This window comes from Melanerpes formicivorus, unplaced genomic scaffold, assembly GCF_026170545.1.
Source record: "Melanerpes formicivorus ecotype bairdi unplaced genomic scaffold, bMelFor1.0.p_v2 SCAF_21, whole genome shotgun sequence".
NCBI classification, from domain to species: Eukaryota; Metazoa; Chordata; class Aves; order Piciformes; family Picidae; genus Melanerpes; species Melanerpes formicivorus.
In genome coordinates, this window is record NW_027142373.1 from 4,688,719 (window position 1) to 4,709,699 (window position 20,981).

At 48.3% G+C, this 20,981-nt stretch overlaps 1 protein-coding gene across 2 annotated transcripts in view; it reads left to right on the forward strand.

The window, feature by feature from the left end:
• Positions 1-6,477, forward strand: part of GNA13 (G protein subunit alpha 13) — a 30,358-nt gene extending 23,881 nt beyond the window's left edge. For both annotated transcript variants that reach the window (XM_068151147.1, XM_068151148.1), the window contains one exon: positions 1,120-6,477. In XM_068151147.1, coding sequence (XP_068007248.1) covers positions 1,120-1,692 — 573 coding nt within the window. In that variant the 3' untranslated portion in view covers positions 1,693-6,477. The remainder of the gene's footprint in view (positions 1-1,119) is intronic.
• The last annotated feature ends 14,504 nt before the right edge of the window (positions 6,478-20,981 follow it).

Genomic DNA, 20,981 nt, shown 5'->3' on the forward strand with positions numbered 1-20,981 from the left:
ATTGTTGGCACACATCTTGGGTGTTAGGGATCCTTGTCATGTGGCAAATGGAGAGCTTCAGTTCTCTGGGGTGCATGTTTTGATTTAGTACTGGGTATATTGCCTACTTGGGACTCTGGCTCTTTCCAAAGTGCTTCTGTGTTAGCTGGAGAGTGTGCAACAGAGGCTACAAAGATGCTGGGAGGACTGGAGCATCTCATTTTCAATGGAGAGACTGAAAGACCTGGAGCTGTTTAGCCTGGAGAAGAGCAGCCTGAGAGGGGATCTTCTTAATGCTCAGCAAGATCTAAAGGGTGGTGGGCAAGAGGGTGGAACCAGATTGTTTTCAGTGGTGTCCAGTGACAGGACAAGGGGCAACAGCACAAACTGGAACCCAGCAGGTTCCTTCTGAACCTGAGGAAGAACTTTGTTGTGAGGATGCTGGATCCCTGAAGCAGGCTGCCCAGAGAGGTTGTGGAGTCTCCTTCTCTGGAGAGATTCCAAACCTGTCTGGACATGCTTCTGGGCAACCTGCTGTGGGTGACCCTGCTCACTGCAGGGGTGTTGGACTAGATGATCTCCAGAGGTCCCATCCAGCCCCTGCATGTGGTGATTCTGAGATTCTGTATGTTTACTCAAAATCTAGTGCTTTTCCTGTGCCTTTTTCTTGGTTACAAGTCAGTTGCAATCACCATGCCTGTGACTTGTATCCTAATTACAGATCCACAGATTGCATCAGGTTGGAAGGGACCCTTAAAGGCCATCCTGTCCAACTCCCCTCCTGTCAGCCCAGACACTTCCACCTTAGGCTGGCCAGGGCCACCTCAAGTCTGATCTTGAATGCCTCCAGGGACAGGGCCTCAACCACATCCCTGGACAGCCTTTTCCAGTATTTCACCACCCTCATTGTGCAGCACTTCCTCCTGATGTCCAACCTAAATCTCCCCTGCTCCAGTTTCAAACCATTGCCCCGTGTCCTGTCCTTACAGGTCCTTCCAAACAGTCCTTCCCCAGCCTTCCTGTCGGTCTCCTTCAGATACTGCAATGTGGTCACCAGGTCTTTTTTTTCTTTTTGGAAAGGTCTCTCTCTCTTTTTTTCTTTCATTATTATTTTCATGAACTCTCCTTTATTTCTTTTAGGACTATCTTCCCTCCCAGCAAGACATCCTGCTGGCACGGCGGCCCACCAAAGGGATTCACGAGTACGACTTTGAGATCAAAAATGTCCCTTTCAAAATGGTCGATGTCGGTGGGCAGAGGTCAGAGAGGAAGCGTTGGTTCGAGTGCTTCGACAGCGTCACCTCGATACTCTTTCTGGTTTCCTCGAGTGAGTTTGACCAGGTGCTGATGGAGGATCGGCAAACCAACCGCCTGACGGAATCCCTGAACATTTTTGAGACGATAGTCAACAACCGGGTGTTCAGCAACGTCTCCATCATCCTCTTCTTGAACAAGACGGACTTGCTTGAGGAAAAAGTGCAGAAAGTCAGCATCAAAGACTATTTCCCCGAGTTTGAAGGGAATCCCCACTGCTTAACAGATGTCCAAAAATTCCTGGTGGATTGTTTTCGTACTAAGCGCCGGGACCAGCAGCAGAAGCCCCTCTACCACCACTTCACCACTGCTATTAACACAGAGAACATCCGGCTAGTCTTCCGTGATGTAAAGGATACCATCCTCCACGACAACCTCAAGCAGCTCATGTTGCAGTGATGTGCAAAAGAAAAAAAACACCACCAAAAAAACCCCCACAGCAACAACAACAAAAAAAAAGACATTTCTATTTGAGTAACTTTGGTGTGTTGGGTTGGTTTCGTTTGGGTTGTTTCGGGGGTCTTATTTCTGAACTAGAAGTTTACAGCAGGAGTAGAGAAATCCAGATCCTGTCCGACTTCTTGAGATGTGGCTAAAAGCTGCTGCTGAACACATTATTGCCAATTTCTGCAGAAATTGAGGCTTAAATCTCTTCCAGTGTAGCTTCAAGTTGACTTGAGTTGTAATTTTAGAGCAGACCTATGTGTAAGTTACCTGTAAAGTGAGAAATGGGACCTGTTCCAGAGGTGTATCTTATCCTAGAAAATTCATTCCACCTGCAGAATTCCCAACTTCAGCAAAACTGTTGCAATTGTTAGACTGTGGCAGTAATTTAAGAGGGGAGGGGTGGGGGGGAAAGAAACGTCACTTCTGACTTCATGATGAAGACTGTGATACCATAGCTGACTTATGATTTCTCAGGTCTATTGCTGGTTAGAAAATCCCATCAGTCCCTTGCTGAATCATCTGTTTGAAGCTAGAATTCCTGGGTGTAACATGCTTCCTGTTCCAGTAGAAATCTTTGCATGGGGTTTGACTTAGGAGATGTTTGAAAATACTTCCAAGTGGGAGCTTCAGATGTGCCTGGCAGGAAGTCCCAGGGCAGACAGAAATCTGGTGATGAGGAGTTAGTGGCTGGCACAGCACACGGGTTCACTCCACTGCATCGGTCGTACATCTTAGAGCCATGGCAAAGCACAGAGCACTATGAAATTCTGATGTGGAAAGGGGAAGCAAACTAACCTTGGATTTATCTTCACTAACCAGATGTTATGTGTAGGTACCTTACTTGTTCTCGAAGCGCTTTAGTAGCACTGGTTAAGTTTGGACTTTCTTCGTGACTTCTTACTGCGTGCCTCAATCAGTTAATAAGCATTTGGGGAGGGATCAGAAGGACCTGCAAACCTAAGTGCCTCCTTGTGTTCTGTCCTCCTCTATGATATTTTCAGTGGCCTTAGTGATCCCAACAGAGGCCTTGTGTAGCTGACCCCCCCTGAAGATGGATGTGTTTTTCGGGGATGGGGAAGAAAAGATAAAGCAAAGGAAAAAAACCACGGATGTGCTTCAGCTGACGAGGTTCTTTCTGAGGCTTTCCAGTTGGGTCTAGCAACCCTAAGTGTACTTGAGCCAAATAATGTCACCCAGCACACTCTGGAGTGCTGCTTGGGACTGAAAAGATTTTACCAAAAGTTCCATTGCAGTTTCATTTTGATTTTCTTTTTTTTCTTTTAAGTATTTTAGAAGGGGTTGTTACTGTTGCCATGTAACTGAAAAAATAATAATGATTTAAAAAAACACACAAAACCAAAACCTCTTGCCTAGAAATCCTCTGCTGCAACACGAGAGTAAGCTGGTGAGCTTGTGTGTGAAGAAGTACTGCTGCTCCCGTGTTCCCCTCAGGCCGTAGTGTTCACCTTGCCACTTTGCCCCGTGGAACCAGCCAATTCCTGTGGATCCTGATGCTGGCCAAGACTTCCTGAAAGGAATCTTTCTGAACACAAACATAATGGGTGGCAAGCAGAGTGCCAGAACAGCCTCACTGCTTGGAGCAGTGGCCCTGCTAGGACATAGGAAAGCTGCCTGTCTTATGAACTTAGCCTTTTACTTACTGTAAGTTGTATTAACATCTCTGTACCTTGTTCTCCTGTGGGTAGAAGGGGAACAGTGTACTTTTATTTAGCTGGGTGCTTTGAAAGATCTCTATTTTTTATACCATCCAGTGAGTTAAGTCATCAGTCTGCAGTTTCTGCACTAAGGCACTGTTTGGGGAGGGAAGAATTTTGGAAAGAGCTTGGGAGGAGTGACAGTGCAGCATCTAAAGATAGACATAGTCTGGGTGCAACACTGGTGTCAGGAGGATTTAGATCGGCATCTAAATCAGATCTTGTCAGTAGCTCTGGTTGGGGCTATTTAATGTAGGTTTTGTCTGCTCAGTGGACATGGATGTGATTGTATCTGGTGTGATGTGTTCAAGTCTGATGTGAGCGGTTCATGAAAGAGAGAAACTAGAGACCTCAGAAGCAGCTAGTGAGGCTATTTAAAGGCTTGGACAAGATGCCTGTCATGGGAGTCCAGAAGTTCTTCATTTCCCTCTTTGGAGAAGGATGATGGGTTGATTTGGTTGAGCTATAAATGCTACATGAGCAGAAAACAAACCTCTTGCCTAGTAGCCACAAAGCCCAGGGTTGGAAAACAGGGATTGAACAGATCCATGCCCTCTTTAGTCACCAGGAGGAGTAGCAGGTGGTTTTTTTTACCCCTTTGCCGACAGCTGTCTGAACAAGTTTCTTTTCAAAAAACAAGGGACTTACCTCGCTCTGATTGAAGTAATCCATTTGGAGAGGGTCTGCAGTATGTGTTTTGCATGGTGGCAGACTAGATTGCAGAAAAGACTAATAAGACTGGATAATAGATCAGGTGAAGATTACCAGGAATCTTTTCTACAAAAGAAAAAAAAAATAATGTGCAGCTGTAAAATATTGATGAATTTTGTCTCTATTTGCCTGTTAATTTACTACAGACCCTCAAAACTGATGTCAGGCTAAGGATCTAGTGACTGTCACCAAGGCACTGGGCACTTCTGACCTGAGCTAAAGTGGGAAAAACATTCAGCACGCTTCTCCCCTCAATCAACCCCAAAATTTCCATCTTCTCAACCTTTCAGATCACTCTCCCTGTGAAGCCCAGGGCCTGGAGGATAGGAAGGTGGGACTTCTGACAAAGCAGGCCCTGGTAGCAAAGCACTATATGAATCTCAGGCAGAAATGAATGATTTTTAATGGAATGACTGAGTCAAATCACTTGCATTTCCCACCCCTACTTCTTCAGAGAGGGGGTGAGGCAACTGACTCTTGATGTAACTGTTTACATGGTTCCTATGTTAACATAGTGGCTAAACAAACCCAATCAACCTTGGGCTGTTCCATCTGCAGACTTGACTCTTTCTTAGCTGCCTGAAAAGGAGCACAGTGTGTGTACTGTCATATTTCTTGTGAGATTTTTATTCTAAATACTCTTTCTTTGTAGTGGGATATAACTTTGGTACAAGAGCTGAAGGATTGATGTCTTGAGCAAACTGGTTTATGCTTGGTTTTTATCATGAAGCAAACAAACAGGTGGCGAGGAAGAGTGAAGCTTGTCCATGTAAACCAGTCTGTGGTACAAGGTCTGGATGTGTTGCTAGTGAAGGTGGGGAAAGCAGGTAGAAAATCAAGTTTTCCAAGACTTTCTTAGTTCTCTTTGATGGAATGAGCTCTTAAAAAGATCACTGACCATATGGAGATATACCACTGTCTTGTACAGCCTTCCAGTATTGGAAGGTGAAACCGGTGTTGTAGCAACCGTTCCCCCTTGCAGGGTGTCAAAGCCAGTCCACTGATACCTGAAAACTGTGGCTGTTCATCAGGGCTTCCCAGGCCTCCCTGGGTTTATATGTTGTATGTGGGAGCATAAGCCATCAGTTTGTGTCAAACTTAAGCTTTCTTCTCCAATATCTGCTCTTGAAATACGAAAGTCAGGTGGGTTCACTGATCTCAAGGGACTCATTTGTCTAGTTAGTAGCTTTAAACCTTGCCCGTCACAATTCCTCCAGCTCAGCTCGGCTGGGCGTTTCAAGCTTCCTGTCACTTGGCTAATAATAGTATTTATGATCATCCCCAGATAGCTGGGTCAAACTCTGTGCCACCACATTTGGGAGCAGCTCACAGCTTCCCCACGTTTAACCAAGGCTTTTCTCTGGTCGCCGAAGGTTTCATTTCTCCAACCGTCACTGCGAAGGATCCGGCGTTTTCACGCCACAACTGAATTGGCTCGCGAGTTGACTTTACAGGTCGTTGTCTCTTTGATGGTACCATTAACCTAGCCGGTTTGAATTCCACAGCATTGCAATACAGTGCCATTGGTTTGGGGTTTGGTTTTGTTTTTTTTTTGTTGTATTTTTGGGGCAGTTTGTTTGGTCGGTTCTTTTTTTTTTTGGGCAATGTCTTTGCATCGTACTTGAAAACCGAGTTGAATCGCAGACTATTTAAAAGCCGCTTTCCTGCGCTTCCCGAGTAGCAGTGAGAGCTTAACCTTAAGTGAAGCCTTTCTGTAAAAAACAAAAAAAAAAAGAAAAAAGCTAGAAAAAAAAAAAAAGGAGGTTAAAAAAAAAAAAATATATATATTTTGTAACAACCTCATAGATCTTTAACAACCCCTTCCTCCCCCCCACCCCACCCCAAGATTTGTATCAGCTTTGTATAAATGTTTTTGTGGCTTACAGTTTTATATGGTTTAACTTTTTATAAACTTTCCAGGGACTACTTTTTATTGTAAATTTTTTTGTTGGTTTTTTTTGTTTTGTTTCATTTGCTTCTTTTGTTTGTTTTCTTTTGGTGTTTTGTTTGTTGCTGTTTCATTTGGGTTCCCCTCTCCCCGCCCTGTCCCGTTCCCCCCCCCCCCCGCCCCCTTCCTTGCTTTAGTTTCAAATTGGCAATAAATTATTTCTAAGGGAGGTCTTAGAACAAAAAAAAAAGCATCACTTTTTTTTTTAAATAAAATGGTTCAATGGAATACTTTTAAAAAACCGCTCCCCCCTGCTTGTACATTGCTCTGTACATACTCTCCAGAAGTGTTGCCTTTCAGCTATTAATATTTGCCTTGTGTACAAAAATTTACTGACGATGAATAAAAACCATTTACAGCCTCGCCTTGGTGTTAGGGAATTGTTTTGGCCAAGGAATCCTCTGCTGTTCAGAACCTTCAGTGCAGGCTTTAGGTGAGCAAGTGGAGGTTTTCTTCCCTTTCACCAAGCTTGTGGTGTGACAGAACGCCTCTAGCATGTGTGACTTGAGTGTAGGCTGGTTTTAAAGCCTCTTCCTTCCTGTTGAAGTAACTGGGTGATTACCCAACAACTGACCTAAGAGAACGACAATGGAGGGGAGCTCTGCCCAGAGAGCTTCCCTGGCTGCCCTGCTGGCAGCAGGAGCCAGTTTCAGAGCTGACCTCAGGAGCTTCATTCCTGCCGGGGAGCTGACCTGGCTGTTAATCCATAGAGCAGCTGGAGGAGCTGCTGAGGGAGCAGGGCCCTTTGGGGAAACATTCTGGAAACAGGACAGGAGTCTGCACAGGCCCAGTCCCTGCTGTTTTGTTGTTTGGTGGGTTTTTTGGTTTTGTTGGTTGGTTTTTTTTTTTCCCCCCTCTAAAAGAGAAAATAAAAGGGAATGGCATTAAGTTTCTTCTGGCCAGCTCACCTAATGCACTTCTTGGCTGTGATTTCCACACCAGCTGAAACGTTTGCAGTGTGGACTGTGAATTGCTAGGAAAAAAAACAGAAGGGTCTGAACAGGCTGAATTCCACAAGGTTCTGCAGTTGTGCCTTGATTTGTGCCTTGATTTGAAGCAGCATTGGATTTCTTTTCTCTGCTTTATTCCCTTGTGTCTCTGTGCACTTTAAAATGAGGTGCAGGATGTTTGCTCCTGCACCAGTGAAACTTGCAGCAGCAACTTTGGAGGCTCTGGAATTCTTCCTTTCTATTGCTCATAAGAGAAGCTCCTGCAACATCAGAACAACACTCCAGGCCTTGTAAACACACCATGGCAGAGTCAGTCCTCAGCCCAAGTTCAGAGACAAGATGCAGACGACTCCAAGGAAAAAAAGGCACCAAAACATCCATCAGAAAGGAGCCATGCACCGAGCTGGAAGCCGCAGTTCCACCCACGTGTGCAGCTGAGCCACTGCCTCTGCAGAGCAAGCCAAGAGTTTGATTAATTGCTGAGCACCAGATCTGACAAACCTGAATGTGGGGCAGGCTGTTGTGAGCACAGGTCTGCTTTGGTGCCTGCAGCTTCAAGCAAAGGTAAATATTTAATGCCTGTGGCCTCCCAAGCACCAGCTGAAAGCAGCGGATTGTGTCTTCACTGTTCCTCGGGCACTGGAGAATAAGGTAGGAACAAGTTTGTCAGCAGATGCTCTAAGTGGGCAAATCTCATTTCACTGCCTGGATGGTTTGAAACATGGTGACCCAGTAAAATGATGTTGATAGCTCAGACTGTCTTTTATTAGGGCTTACAGAGAGAGGAAGCACAAGACCCTGTGGATCCAGTGACATCAAAAGTCAGTTTTCCTCATTCCCTATTCCAAGATTCATAGAATAGTTTGGGTTGGAAGGGACCTTAAAGATCATCTAGGTTCAACCCTCTTGCCATGGGCTGGGGCATCCTCCACTAGACCAGGCCTTGAACACCTCCAGGGAGGGGGCATCCATGATCTCCCTGGGCAACCTGTTCCAGTGTCTCACCACCCTCACTGGAAAGGGTCTGCTGGGCACTGGCAGCATGCAGGGAATTCCTGCTCCGTGTAAACCTCTGATACCCTTTACAAAACCACAACCAGCTCAACCTCAGAGTTTATTATCTGCAGTGCTTCATAAGCCTGAGAAGGGGTCAGTTTGCCATGAGTCCCCCAGCTCTGTAGCCAAAGCCAGCTGCAATACTTGGGGAGAAATATCACTAAATTATTATTTTTCCAGCATGTAGCAGCTCCCAAATCCTCTTGTTTCCAGGGAAATGCTGCCTTTCCTTGTATTTGTGACCAAGCAGTTCACAACCATCTCTCTTATCTTTTATCTGGAGGTGGCACTGGGAACACTTCCACACATACAAATGTCAGGAGCAAGTCATGGTGGCTGTTTCCTTGCTGTGCCCAAACGCTGACTGACACCGTTGCAAGATTTCTCCCTTCTAGGAAAACAACCTCCAGTTGCCTGAACTGATAGATTGGATACATGGACAGCATTTAGACATTGAATATTCAAATTAATTGCCCAAAGTAGCTCCTCTCTGAGACTGGCAAAGTGTTTTGGTTTCCCCCCCTTCTCAGAAGCTGGGATGGAATATGAAAGCACCTGGCTGGCAGCCAGGTGTTTTGCTGGAGCCAGCCTTTCCACTCAGTGTCTCCACATCCCATCTCATTTGCTTGCAGCAAGACAAATGTCTGTGAGGATGCCAAAGTAAGGAGAGCAGGGGAGGAAACCAGAGTCTGGCACCTTTTGCTAGTGCTGTAGCATTTTGAGGGGATGGAGGTCAGTGATTCCCACGGCAAGTGAGGAGCCTGCTGTCCCTTAGGTGAGAGTCATGTCCAGGGATTGTTTTTCACAGATAGCTTCTTCAAGGGCCATCTCTAATCAGTAGGGAGAAATAAATAATAATTTTTCAAAAGGGCACCTCCAGAGAACAATTCTGAGTCTGAAATGGTGTCCCAGGTCAGTCAGATGAGTCAGGCCCCACAGGTGACCAGCCCAGACTCGGTGACGGCACTTTCAGATATCTCCAGTGGAATGAAACCACCTCCACCCAGCACCTTTGTGTCAGAATTCCCTGATAAAGACAGGAGGTATGGTGTGAGTGGGTTAGTGTGAGGTCCTTGGAGGAGAGCTCTGGACTATGTTGCTGAGGTTTATTTTCAACACAGTGTCCCCCAGTACCCATGGCAGGATTTCACCCATGCCATCTCCATAGCAGTCACAAGTCGCTGCAGATAAAGAGCTCCGTATCTTGTCAGTGGTGTAGGAAACAACCCCTTAAAAGCAAAAGAATAACTAAATCCTCATTTAAATTCCCATTTCCATACCTGGAGCTCTTTGGAGCACAAATTTCTTTAGCACAGGCTGCTATGTTTTTTCCCTTCCATCTTCCAGTCAGACTGGATTTCTGTTTGTGCAGACACAAATGTCACCCCAGCTTTGTGTCTCACCCACCATGGCTTAGCCCAGGCTGCCTGGGAAGAGCTTCTAGGGTGGTGCTTACGAAAAATGGGCCAGAGCTGAACGTGTTAGTGAGAGAAAGAGCAGATCTGCAACCCACAGCCACTTTATTTGGCTTAAAGGGTGACATTATTCACTGCATGCAGTTGTTTGAGCCCAATAACATCACACAGGGTGATGCCAGGGTTGTGCCACGTGTGTGCACCCAAAAATGTGGGAAACAGGCAATGAAGCTGGTGGAGGGTCTGGTGAACAAATCTTATGAGGAGCAGCTGAGGGAACTGGGGTTGTTTAGTCTGGACAAGAGGCCAATGGGAGACCTCTTTACTCTCTACAGCTCCCTGAAAGGAGGTTGAAGGCAGGTGGAGGTTGAAGGCAGGTGGAGGTTGGTCTCCCCTCCCAGGTAACAACTGAGAGGATGTGGAAATTGCCTGAGGTTGTGCCAGGGGAGGTTCAGGTCAGATATTAGGAAAAATTTTAGTGGAAGAGTGGTCAGTTATTGGAACAGGCTGCCTGGGAAGGTGGTGGAGGTGTTCAGGAAATGGATGGATATGGCACTTTGGGACATGGTTTAATGGCCATAGTGGTGATAGCTTGACAGTTGGACTCCATGATCTCAGAGTCTTTTCCAGCTGAAACAGTTCTCTGATTCTGTGAAACATCTGAGCTGCTCTGCTTGCTTCAGCCCAAATCATCACAGAGGACCTGTGAGGTCAAGGGAGAACTGCCACTGATCTGAGTACAGGCCTAGATTCCAGGAACATAGGAGCACTAAAAATAGCAGCTGTATTTTGGGCCCAGCAGATAACATCCTGCTTTGGGACAAGGCTGCAGGAGAAACCACACTGCCCTAAGGGGAGGTGTGAAATTCAGTCTCCATCACCACACCAGCCCAGGAATCCCAGGATCATGCTCTTTTTGCTGGGTTATGTCTCTGAAATGCTTGAGAGAATAAGGAAGTCATTAGGGGAGTAAACAATAACATCAGTGTAGGTGGGCTTGGAGCTGTGGGCTCAACTCTTCCTCTGTCTGAGCATAAATGTTTGTAAAACCTGAACACAAAAAGCATCACGTGAGCGTAAAAGAGCTCCTCTTTGTTTGGGTTTGGATAAAAACACCAAAGAACTCTTGGGTGTGTTGGGGAAATGCTGCTTTTGGCAGGGGAATAGAGAGGACACACCTCTACAAACCAGTAAGCCCTGCAAGGCCTCCTACTCTAATAGTGCATAGAGAAAATGAGTCCTGGTTGCAGGCACGGAGGCTGGCAGTTCCCTGAGGGGTGGCAATGCCATGCTGAGAGCGTGGTCATGGTGCCTCATCACTCACAGTGCTTTTCTCCCCCTTTCCCCCCCTGTTTTTTTCCCCACAGAATCACACAGAATGGTCTGGGTTGGAAGGGACCTCCAAAGATTATCCTGCCCAACCCCCTCTGCGGTCAGCAGGGACATCCTCAACTAGATCAGGTTGCTAAGATCCCTGTTGAGCCTCACCTTGAATATCTCTGGGGATGGTGCCTCCACTACCTCCCTGGGCAACTGTCTCACCACTCCACTACCCACGTGGTGCAGCACTTGTTCCTAACAAAGCTGGGGAGGGACTTTTTACAAGGGCTTTGAGCTGGAAGAGGGGAGATTTAGACTGGAGGTTAGGAAGAAATGCTTTACAGTGAAGGTGGTGAGACACTGGAACAGGTTGCCCAGGCAGGGCATGGATGCTCTCTCCCTGGAGGTGTTCAGGGCCAGATTAGATGAGGCCTTGAGCAACCTGGGCTAGTGGAAGGTGTCCCTGCCCCTGGGATGATCTTTAAGGTCCCTTCCAAGCCGAACCATTCTATGATTCCATGATTCTACTAGAAGGAAGCAGCGCAGCACTGCTGCAGCGGGGACTGATGTTAGCATCTCAAGTGCCACAAATACAAAGGACTCTAAAGACACTAATGATCCAAGAAAGAGCCCCCTTGGCGGTCCAGAGGCCGGTGTGGCAAGGGCGCAGCGCCGCAGGGATCCAGCAGGGGGAGCAAGCGTGCCGCGCAGCCGGGGCGGTGCCGCGGGGAGCGCGAGGAGCGGGCGGGGCCTGGAGGCGTGGTCATTAGTCAGGATCGGGGGCGGGGCGTGGCCAGGGGCGAGGCTAGTCTTAGGGCGTGGTCAATGCTCGGGGCCGGGACAGGGGCGGGGTCACGCTCAGGGGGCGGAGCTAGGGATCCCATGGAGAAGAGCTTTGGGTTTTTCCCCCCCGGTAGCCTCCCTGCCGGGTTCCACGGGACCTGCGGCTGTGCTGGCGGCAGTGGCACCTGTTGCTTTGTTTGGTGGCTGCTGGGCACTGAGGGGTCCCTAAATCGCTGGTGCTTTTGGTCCTGGTAGGCGGGGTCCGGAGTGCATCCTGAAGTGTGAGGAGTGGAGGAGCATGTAGGTAGCAGCAGTTCTTCTAACATGAGCTGTTATCAGCCCCCGACTCCTGGAACTGGGCACGTTTTGGGGCTCCAGGCCAGCTGCAGGGCCTCAGGAATCAGAGTCCCCTGGCCCTCTGCCCATTTTCTTTGCAGAAGATGCAGAGGTCTGACGTTACATAAAAACATCACACACAGACTGGGCAGTCACACAAGCAGCACCCAACGTTTTGAACAGAATAGAATTAATCAGGTTTGAAGAGACCTTTGAGATCATCGAGTCCAACCTATCATCCAACACTATCTAAGATAATCAACCAAACCATGGCACCAAGCACCCCATCAAGTCTCTTCCTAAACACCTCCAGTCATGGTGACTCCACCAGCTCCCTGGGCAGCCCATTCTAATGGCCAATCACTCTTTATATGAAGAACTTCTTCTTAACATCCAGCCTAAACCTCCCCTGGCACAACTTGAGACTGGGTCCTCTTGTTCTGGTGCTGGTTGCCTGGGAGAAGAGACCAACCCCCACCTGGCTACAACCTCCCTTCAGGTAGTTGTAGACAGCAAGAAGGTCTCCTCTGAGCCTCCTCTTCTCCAGGCTAAGCAACCCCAGCTCCCTCAGCCTCTCCTCATAGGGCTTGTGCTCCAAACCCCTCACCAGCTTTGTTGCCTTTCCCTGGACACGTTCCACCAAGTCAACATCTTCCCTAAACTGAGGAGCCCAGAACTGGACACAGTGCTCAAGGTGTGGCCTAACCAGTGCTGAGTACAGGTGCAGAATGACCTCCCTGCTCCTGCTGGCCACACTGTTCCTGATACAGGCCAGGATGCCATTGGGATGGCACCACCCTACTGCCTGGCAGGGTTGATTCTGGTGGCACACAAGACCTGAAAAAACACATGTGCCACTCTCTCCAACCAGCTGCTTCCCAGTAAGGTCACAGGATCACAAGATGTTAGCTGTAGTATCACCTGTTTTTGAGGCCTTCTGGTTGCAAGGGTGTCCGGAAGCAGCATGTTACTAACAGCTTCCCTTCTCCCTGGGAACCTCGTGCCTGGCTGGATGTGCCTGTCCCATGGTGGGCCCCGGGAGCAGGTACTTGGCCCCCTGCCTGGTGAGCTTTGCCTGGGAACCAGCACTTCCCACTCAAGACTTGGTTACGACATCAGTGGTGTGCATCAGCCCCGGTTTTTAGCTTCCTTGCAGGATGCATTTCACAACCCCTAGGTTATTTTGTGTTTCAGCTGTTGCTGTAGATACTGTAGATTCTCTCTGTGCCTGTTTTCTTGTTTTTCTCATCTTTCTACAGTCTCACAGACGTAAAAACTGAAGGGGCACGTAAGTTCAGGGTTTCCAAAGGAAACTGTGGTCTGAGACATGCAAAGAAATGTCAGTGGTAGAGAGTTATGCTTGTGGTTAGTAACTGTTTATTTGTTTTGCTAAGCAGAAGCAGGTGTTAGTCAGGGTGTTTGGCCAGAGAGGCAGAAAGGTTGCTGCTCACCCCAGCTGGTGGTTGAAACCCTTCTAGCCAGCAGCAACCATGGTGGTGGTGGAGTCATCATCCGTGGAGTTGTTAAAAGAGATGTATCCATGGCACTTTGGGACATGGTTTAGTGGCCATGGTGGTGTTGATGGTTGGACTTGGTAATATTAGAGGTCTTTTCCAACCTTAATGATTCTATGATTGTAAACACAAGCAGAGTGCAGTGGAGAGAGAGAATGGTTTTGCTGTAGAGATGAAAACCCTTTCAACTGTCTTCCTCCATTTTAATTTCAGGTCTTACATCTTGAAGACCACAGGAGTGCACAAAGATGATAACAAAACAGTGGCAGGAACCCAAATGTGCTCACCAAAACCCCTAGCAAGCATTCAAGGAGAGGGGTTGTTGAAATGCCTGGATATGCTGCAAGGGCTAGAGCCTGTGAGCAGAGTGGATTCAGAGAAGTTCCTGGTCTGAAAGAGTTAACTTTCCATCACTTACTAGGGTCTATTTTAAACCTGACTGTCTGACAAGGAACTACCAGTGCACTAAAAATTCTTCACTGAAAAGCTAATGTTTGTATCATCTCTTGGCTGATGCTGGTTGCTAATGTGATCTTACAGTATTTGGGCTCTGCTGGTGCCACGTGTATCCAGGAATGTTTGTCTTCATCACTCTTGAACACTTCATTTCCAACCCAGGTCTGGGGTGTGCTGTGTCCCACGCAGCTGCATGCGGCTTGTGCTGTTTGACTCTCTGTGGTTTATGAGGCTAGTAATAAAAAGGCAGCAATGAGAGGCCTTATGCAGAAGCAAAAGGCTCTTTGCAGGTGGAAGGGGCAGCTCTGAACAGGCAGCTGGGTCCTGGGGTACTGGCACTATGTGGGGACAGGCTGTGAGCTTTCTCAAGAGTCTCCACACACCAGGATGAGTCCGTGGCATGGGATGCAAGGAGAGCAGTGAATCAGAGAACCACAGAAACACAGAACCCTTGGAGGTCATGTTCAACCCCCTTGCAGTCAGCAGGAACACCTCCAACTAGGTCAGGTTGCTCAGGGCCCCATCCACCTGACTTTTAATGTCTCCACCACCTCTATGGGCAGCTTGGTCCAGTATTTTACCACCCTTCTTGTGAAGCAAAGCCTGGTTGCACCTAAGGGTCTGCGTGAAGATCAAGAGAAGGTGCCTTGACCTTTAATCCAGGTTATTTGCATAGCCTCTTTGTATTTTTTCCACCCAGGTTCACAGATGTAATTGGTGCTTTATGCAAGAGGTTTAATTTCCTGTGTCAGGATGTCATTCTTAATGACTGTGACCAGGACTTGGTTGTGCTTTCATTGTCCTTTACCTCTCCCAGGTAGGATGTTTCCTCTTGCGTGCTGCCAAATTGTCTCCCTCACACCAAGGCCCCAGATCAGGAGGAGAGTTCCCACTGGGCACAATTGTCAGGATTAATTTTTGCTCCCTGCTTCACACAGCTACTTTTGTACTCCTTTCCTGGTCTGACACACTGTGAGCAATTAAGTTCTCTAACATGTGTGAATTAACAGCACCTGCCGGAGTGCAGCTATACATATTCTTAACCACCATTTTGAGCTAGGATTGCTGTTGTTTCCTTACTCAATGGCCTAAATATGTAGTTTATATCACTTTTCCACCCTGTTAGCTAACCAGTTTCTGTTTGGTCCCTTCTGCTTTGCTGCAGGTGCTTTTTTCTTTTAACCAAGGAGAAACCCAACAGGTAGATCAGGCTGGGAGGTCAGTCCCTACTCCTTGAAGCCAACCACTGAGGTTAAAATTGTCTGTGCAAAAGAGATTGAATGAGATCTTGGAGATGTGAGGATGCCAGTGTAGGTTGATGAACTAAAACTTGAAGGTGGTTTTGTGTTCAAGTATTTGGGTGATCTGCTTGCAGCAGGATTTGCTCTGGGTGCTGCGGAGGGAGCAGGTTTCCAACTTCTCTTTGCTGAGCACTCTTGATTGTGGTATTGGAAAAGGCTGTGAAGGGCTCTCACCCCCTGACTGGGGGAGGCAGGAGGAGAGCAGCCAGCAAAAGGGAGCAGACATGGAGAAACTGCCTGTGTGCCTGCAGCCTCCTCTCCAGGTACAGGTTATTTAAGGTCCTTTTCCTCTGGTGGAGCCTGGGGTGCTGCATGAGCTACTGAAGTGAGAAAGTCTTCAAGGCTGGTGCAGTTTCTGTGAGGCTGGACCTGGGCATTGCTGAAGCTGCAGGTTGGGAGTTTTAGGCTGTGCTGGTGTGAGGGCAGGCATGAAGCCCCTCATGGATTGTGTGAGGCCGATGTTGGAGCAGAAAAGAGCTGTGTCTGGGGAGCAGCAAGGGAATAACTGCAGGTCTGGTGTGTGAGGGCTTGCTGGAGGACAGGGAGCAGATCCCTCTGTGGGGAACCAAGCAGAACATGAAGTGCCAGAATGCATCGAGTTGAAGAGACCCTCACAGGTCCATCTTGTCTAACACACCTGCAGTGAGCAGGAGCATCTTGAACTTGATCAGATTGCTCAGAGCCCCATCAAGTTTGACCTTGTCTGTCTCTAGGGATGGGGCCTCCACCACTTGTCTGGGCAACCTGTTGCAGTACTTCACTGCCCTCATTGTGAAGAACTTCCTCCTAATGTCCAACAAGCACCCCTTGTCTCACATGGGGGATGCTGGGGTGCCCTTTACTGGGCTCTCCAACCCACACTCCTCCCCTTCATCTGGAGGAGCAGGAGGGAAAAAATTCTTCCCCTTAGGGGTGGCAAAGCACTGGAACAGGCTGCCCAGAAAGGCTGTAGAGCCTGTCTCTGGTGGCACTCAGAACCCAGGTGGATGTGTTCCTGGGTGATTGACCCAAAGAGATCCTGCTCTAGGAGGGTGGGTTGGACTCAAAGGTCTCCAGAGGTCCCTTCCCAGCCCCACCACTCGGTGACTGCTTGACAGGCAGTTCTGCACCCTGGGAGCACAGGCTTTTGCTTTGGGATTTTCTGTGCATGGGTGGGACCCAGCTCCATTCTGGCTTTCCCCCAGCTTGTCTGGTGGGACCAGCTGGCAGGAGCCCATCACGGGGTGCGGGAAGCCTGCGGCACCGATAGCAGGGCAGGGCTGTGCGTGGCTGGTGCTGATAAGCCCTCATTGCTGCAGCCTGAGGGGAGGAGGGGGGATGTGAGGAGACACTTTGAGGGGTTTCTGGCTGGTTTATGGTAGGGTGAGGGTGAAGGTGAACTCAGAGCTTGCACCCAAGGCCTGGAGCTGCAGCAGCAGGAGGGGAAGGGAGTGATTTCAGGGTGGGCAGGGAGCCTTGCAGTGTCAGGGAAGTAGCTGGCTTTTGGAAAAGACCTTTAAGATCATCGTGTCCAACCCTTTCTGGGGGTTCAGCTCCAAGCAGGGCACAGACTGTTCCTCCACACATGTTTTCCTTTTCCCAGTTTCTCGACGTGCATGTTGCAATGTTTGGCAAAGGGTAGCTTGTCCCCCAAGCACTGCTTTTGGAGGAGCAGCAGAGGCACGTCCTGCTCTGCATCCTCTGGGGTACATCCTGTCCTGTGCTGAGGCTGGCCTCTGGTACCAGGATGCAGAGAACACTCTGTACCTCTCCTCCCCGTGCAACCCAGAACCTGTTTTCACACCTGGAGAATATAATGTAGGAGTATCCAGGTGTAGTAACTGCTGTGCCAGCTGCTGCCTGTTATTGCTGCCTTTTGCATAGAGGTGGCCACGTGTGTGGAACTGTCCTCAAGTCACAGCTGTGCTCCAGCTGCCAGGACTGGCTCCAGCTGCCAGGACTGGCTCCAGCTGGAACACACAGCCACGGTATGGTCACCACTGGTAGAGAGAAGCAGGGAGGCAGACCTGCAAGGAGAAGGGTTTGGGTTACTTTGGTCATGTGCTGTGCCTGGGAGTGGGTAAAAAGCTTCAGTGGCTCATTTGTCTGCGTGGCAGTGTCAGAGGCAGACCTTGTCTAGTGTCTTCCTGTCCGTCAGGGGATCTGTGCACCCATCACTGTTATTTGGTCTTTAATCTACAGTTGGTTTATGCCTTCTGTAGGAAACCTTCCTCCCACCACACATGGTATGGAGATGGACCAGGGACTACGTATAGAGGCTGCTGAGCTGGGGGTTAGGACACTGTGAGAGGAGCTGACCCAGGATGGTGTTAAGAGGGTGCTCAGCAAGCTTTTGGGAGGGTGTTGAGCAGGGGTTTAAGAGGCTGCTTGGCATAGGCAGGAGCATGGGCAGCAGTGGGAGTGTAAAGCCCCCCTGGCAGTGCTGGTGCTGGCTACCTTGTGCCCCTCTCTTCCCGTGCATGTCTCAAAGCCCAGGTGTGGTGGTGTCAGGTCATAGGCTGGACTTGATGATCTCAGAGCCTCAATGATTCTGTGTAACCTTCCAAACAGCCTTCTCTCTTCACTGCTGGTTTTGGGTCTTTGTCTCATTTTGCAACATCTAAGGGGAAAAAAAAAAAGGCCAACAAACTCAAAACCCCAGCCACATCAACAGCAAAATGCAAAAACCTTGAAGTGCTTAAAATGCCTAATTTTGGTGACTTTCCACAGCACAAGCTGGTGGAGATTAAAGTGAATTAATGCAGCAGGACAGTGGACACCAGCAGTGCTGGGAGACAGGTCCCTGGAGCAGGAGCAGAGGGTGATGCTCAGGCTCTTTGGGGCTGGTTTAGGCCATTTCTCTGCTAGGCTGACTGCAGCAAGCAGCCAGCAGCAGATCAAGTAGCAAAAGAGGTTCATGACATTAATGAAAGCTCTGACAAAAAGGAAGTGAGGAAAACTATTGTCTGCTCAGCCTTGCTCTCATAACGCCTGCCTGTAATAAGTCTTTTGGTGATGCTTGTGGCTTCTGTGACAAAGCAGTGATTTAGGGGGCTGTCTTTACAGAGGCAGAGCTTGCTCTCATGGGCCAAAGGGCTGGTGAGTAATATTTTACCACAAATTGTTGTAACTGGAGCTTGACAACTGCAGGAGGAAGGAGGGTGGGGGATTGAGTTTGATTTATTGGGTGAGTTAACTGCAATTTGCAAGAGCGAGCTTCGTGCTAGTTTGCAAATCCTGCAAGTAAAAGTCCATGGGAATGGAACCAAGGAGGGGGAAACTCCCTGTGTTTTGCTGCTGGGATCCCCTGAGATCACCTGGAGGCTGCAAACCAGCTGCTCCAACTGATGGCTTCTTGGGATACCCAGGAGCCTTTCCCACACAACTGGTGAGGTATCCTGGTGGAAAACAGGGTTGAGTTAGAAGGGACTTTAAAGATCATCCAGTTCCAACCCCCCTGCCATAGGCAGGGACTAGCCCAGGTTGTTCAAGGCCTCATCCAACCTGGTCATAAACACTTCCAGGGAGGGGGTATCCACAATTTCTCTGGGCAACCTGTTCCAGTATCCCACCACCCTCAGAGTAAAGAACTTCTTCCTAATGCCCAGTCTAAAACTCCCCTGCTCTAGTTTCAAACCATTGCCCCTTATAAACAGTCCCTCTCCAGCTTTCCTGTAGCCTCCTTCAGCTACTGGAAGGTCCTGTCCTTTGGTGTGGACATCAAGTACAAAATAACTGCTGTGGGCAGCAGTGCTTTTCTCTCTCATCCTTCACACCAAGCCAGGAGTCCAAGGGATGTTTTCCTCAAGCAAACCTGTGAAGGAGCTCTGGAGAGGCCAGGAGGAAGGCTGCTGCTTGGGCTTGCATCATTGTCAAAATTCAGGTCATGTTTACTATGGGCAGCTGGAAAATGATGATCTCAGATGCTAACAAGTAACATCTGAAGGGAAGCATTAAAACACTCGAGTTGTTTTGTAAGCACCTACTTTATTTATTTTTTTCCCAGACCAGCTATTTTTAAAGATTCATTTGTCCCCTTAAGTACCTGGTGTCAGCCTATCTAACAGGAGTGGGGGAAAAAAAAAAAGAGGAGGAGGTTGCCCTTCCTTTTCATTTCAAATGGAAAAATGGGGGTGGTGTTAATGCTGCTTTGAAAAAAGACCCCAAACCACCAACCAGAGCTGCTGGAGAGCAGAAGGGGACAGATACAAGGGGACAGATACCCATGGTCTGAGGGCTTTCTGTCCTTCTGTGAGCTGACCTTGTGTAATTTCCTTTATTTACATTTGACTGGCACTGGCTTCATTGACTACAAGAGTTTATACAACCACTTTGGAGAGGAATAGCAGCAGCAAAGCTTGCAGGAGTGAGTCCTACCCCACGCTGTCCTTTTATTTACTGGTACCAAGTAGACAGGCAGCGCTGCCCAGTAAAAGCAAATTATTTAATCCTATTTTCTTTCTGGCCTTTAATGCCTTTGTAGCAGGGGAACAGGAGGTCATGAGCAATTAATTTAGACCAGGTGGGAAAAACTACTCAGAATTCTTCCTGTGCAGGAAGACATCTGATAGTTGTTCCAGTTTTATGGGCTTTTTATTTACGTGAGCAGTGTGCAAGCCCTTTGTAAAGCTTTTCTTAGGTGGGGGGAAGGAAGGTGTTTTTTGAGGAAGCTGTTGCAAATGTTTGTTCACTGTTGCTGTTGAGCCAGAGTCAAACTTGGATGCAGATTAGCTTCCCAGGACTTTGGTATTTGCGTTAAGGCTGTGCCACTTGCGTGTGTGATCACGACCCTGTTCTAGGACTTTTGCAACCAGAATGGAAACAAACTGTCCTTAATCAGATCTGTGGCCTGAGGATTCCTTCAGTAAGTTCACTTACAAATCATAGAATCATAGTCTGGGTTGGAAGGGACCTCTCAAGTTCCTCTAGTCCAACCCCCTCTGCAGTAAGCAGGGGCATCCTCCACTAGATCATCTACTCCCTGTAGTGGTATTTGGAGTTAAGCAGCGTGGCAATGGGGTTAGAAATGGCCTCAAGTTGCACCAGGGGAGGTTTAGGTTGGAGATTAGGAAAAGTTTCTTTGCTGCAGGTGTGGTCAGGCATTGGAACAGGTGGCCCAGGGAGATGGTGGAGTCACCATCCCTGAAATGTGTGGACATAACACTTTGGGACATGCTTTAGTGACCATGGTGGTGTTGGATAGGCAGTTGGGCTTGATCTTAGAGGTCTTTTCCAACCTTAATGATGCTATGGCTCTGAGCAGGGGAGGGTGTATCTCAGCTGGTGTGAAAAGAAATAAGGTTTGAGGGAGAGAAAATCGCCTTTGAGTGTGACTACCCTGCTATTTAGTAGCTTGATTTCTGATACATGAGCCGCCCTCCCTGGCATGGAGAAAGTGTCCTGGAATTCAGAGATGATAAAATAATTACATGATTGCATGCTTCTTGAAGACATGAGGATAATGTTCCCAAGTGCCACCAATTCAGTCACCAATCAGAGGAAGAAAAGGCTCCTTCTAATCAGGCCTCCCCGGGTAAGGGTTTACAAGAGAACCCTTGAGGTCAGCACTAATCTACCAGCTTCCAAGCAACTCATTTAGAAGAACGTAGGATTGCCCAATTTGCAGGGTAAACACTGCTGCTTGGGGCTGAGGAAACAGCATGTGACAGCCACACTGCGAGAGCCCTTCATGGAGGGGAAGTGGTGGCCAGATCCTGAGATAAACCCAGCCTTGTCCTGGGGATGGAGAATCACAGA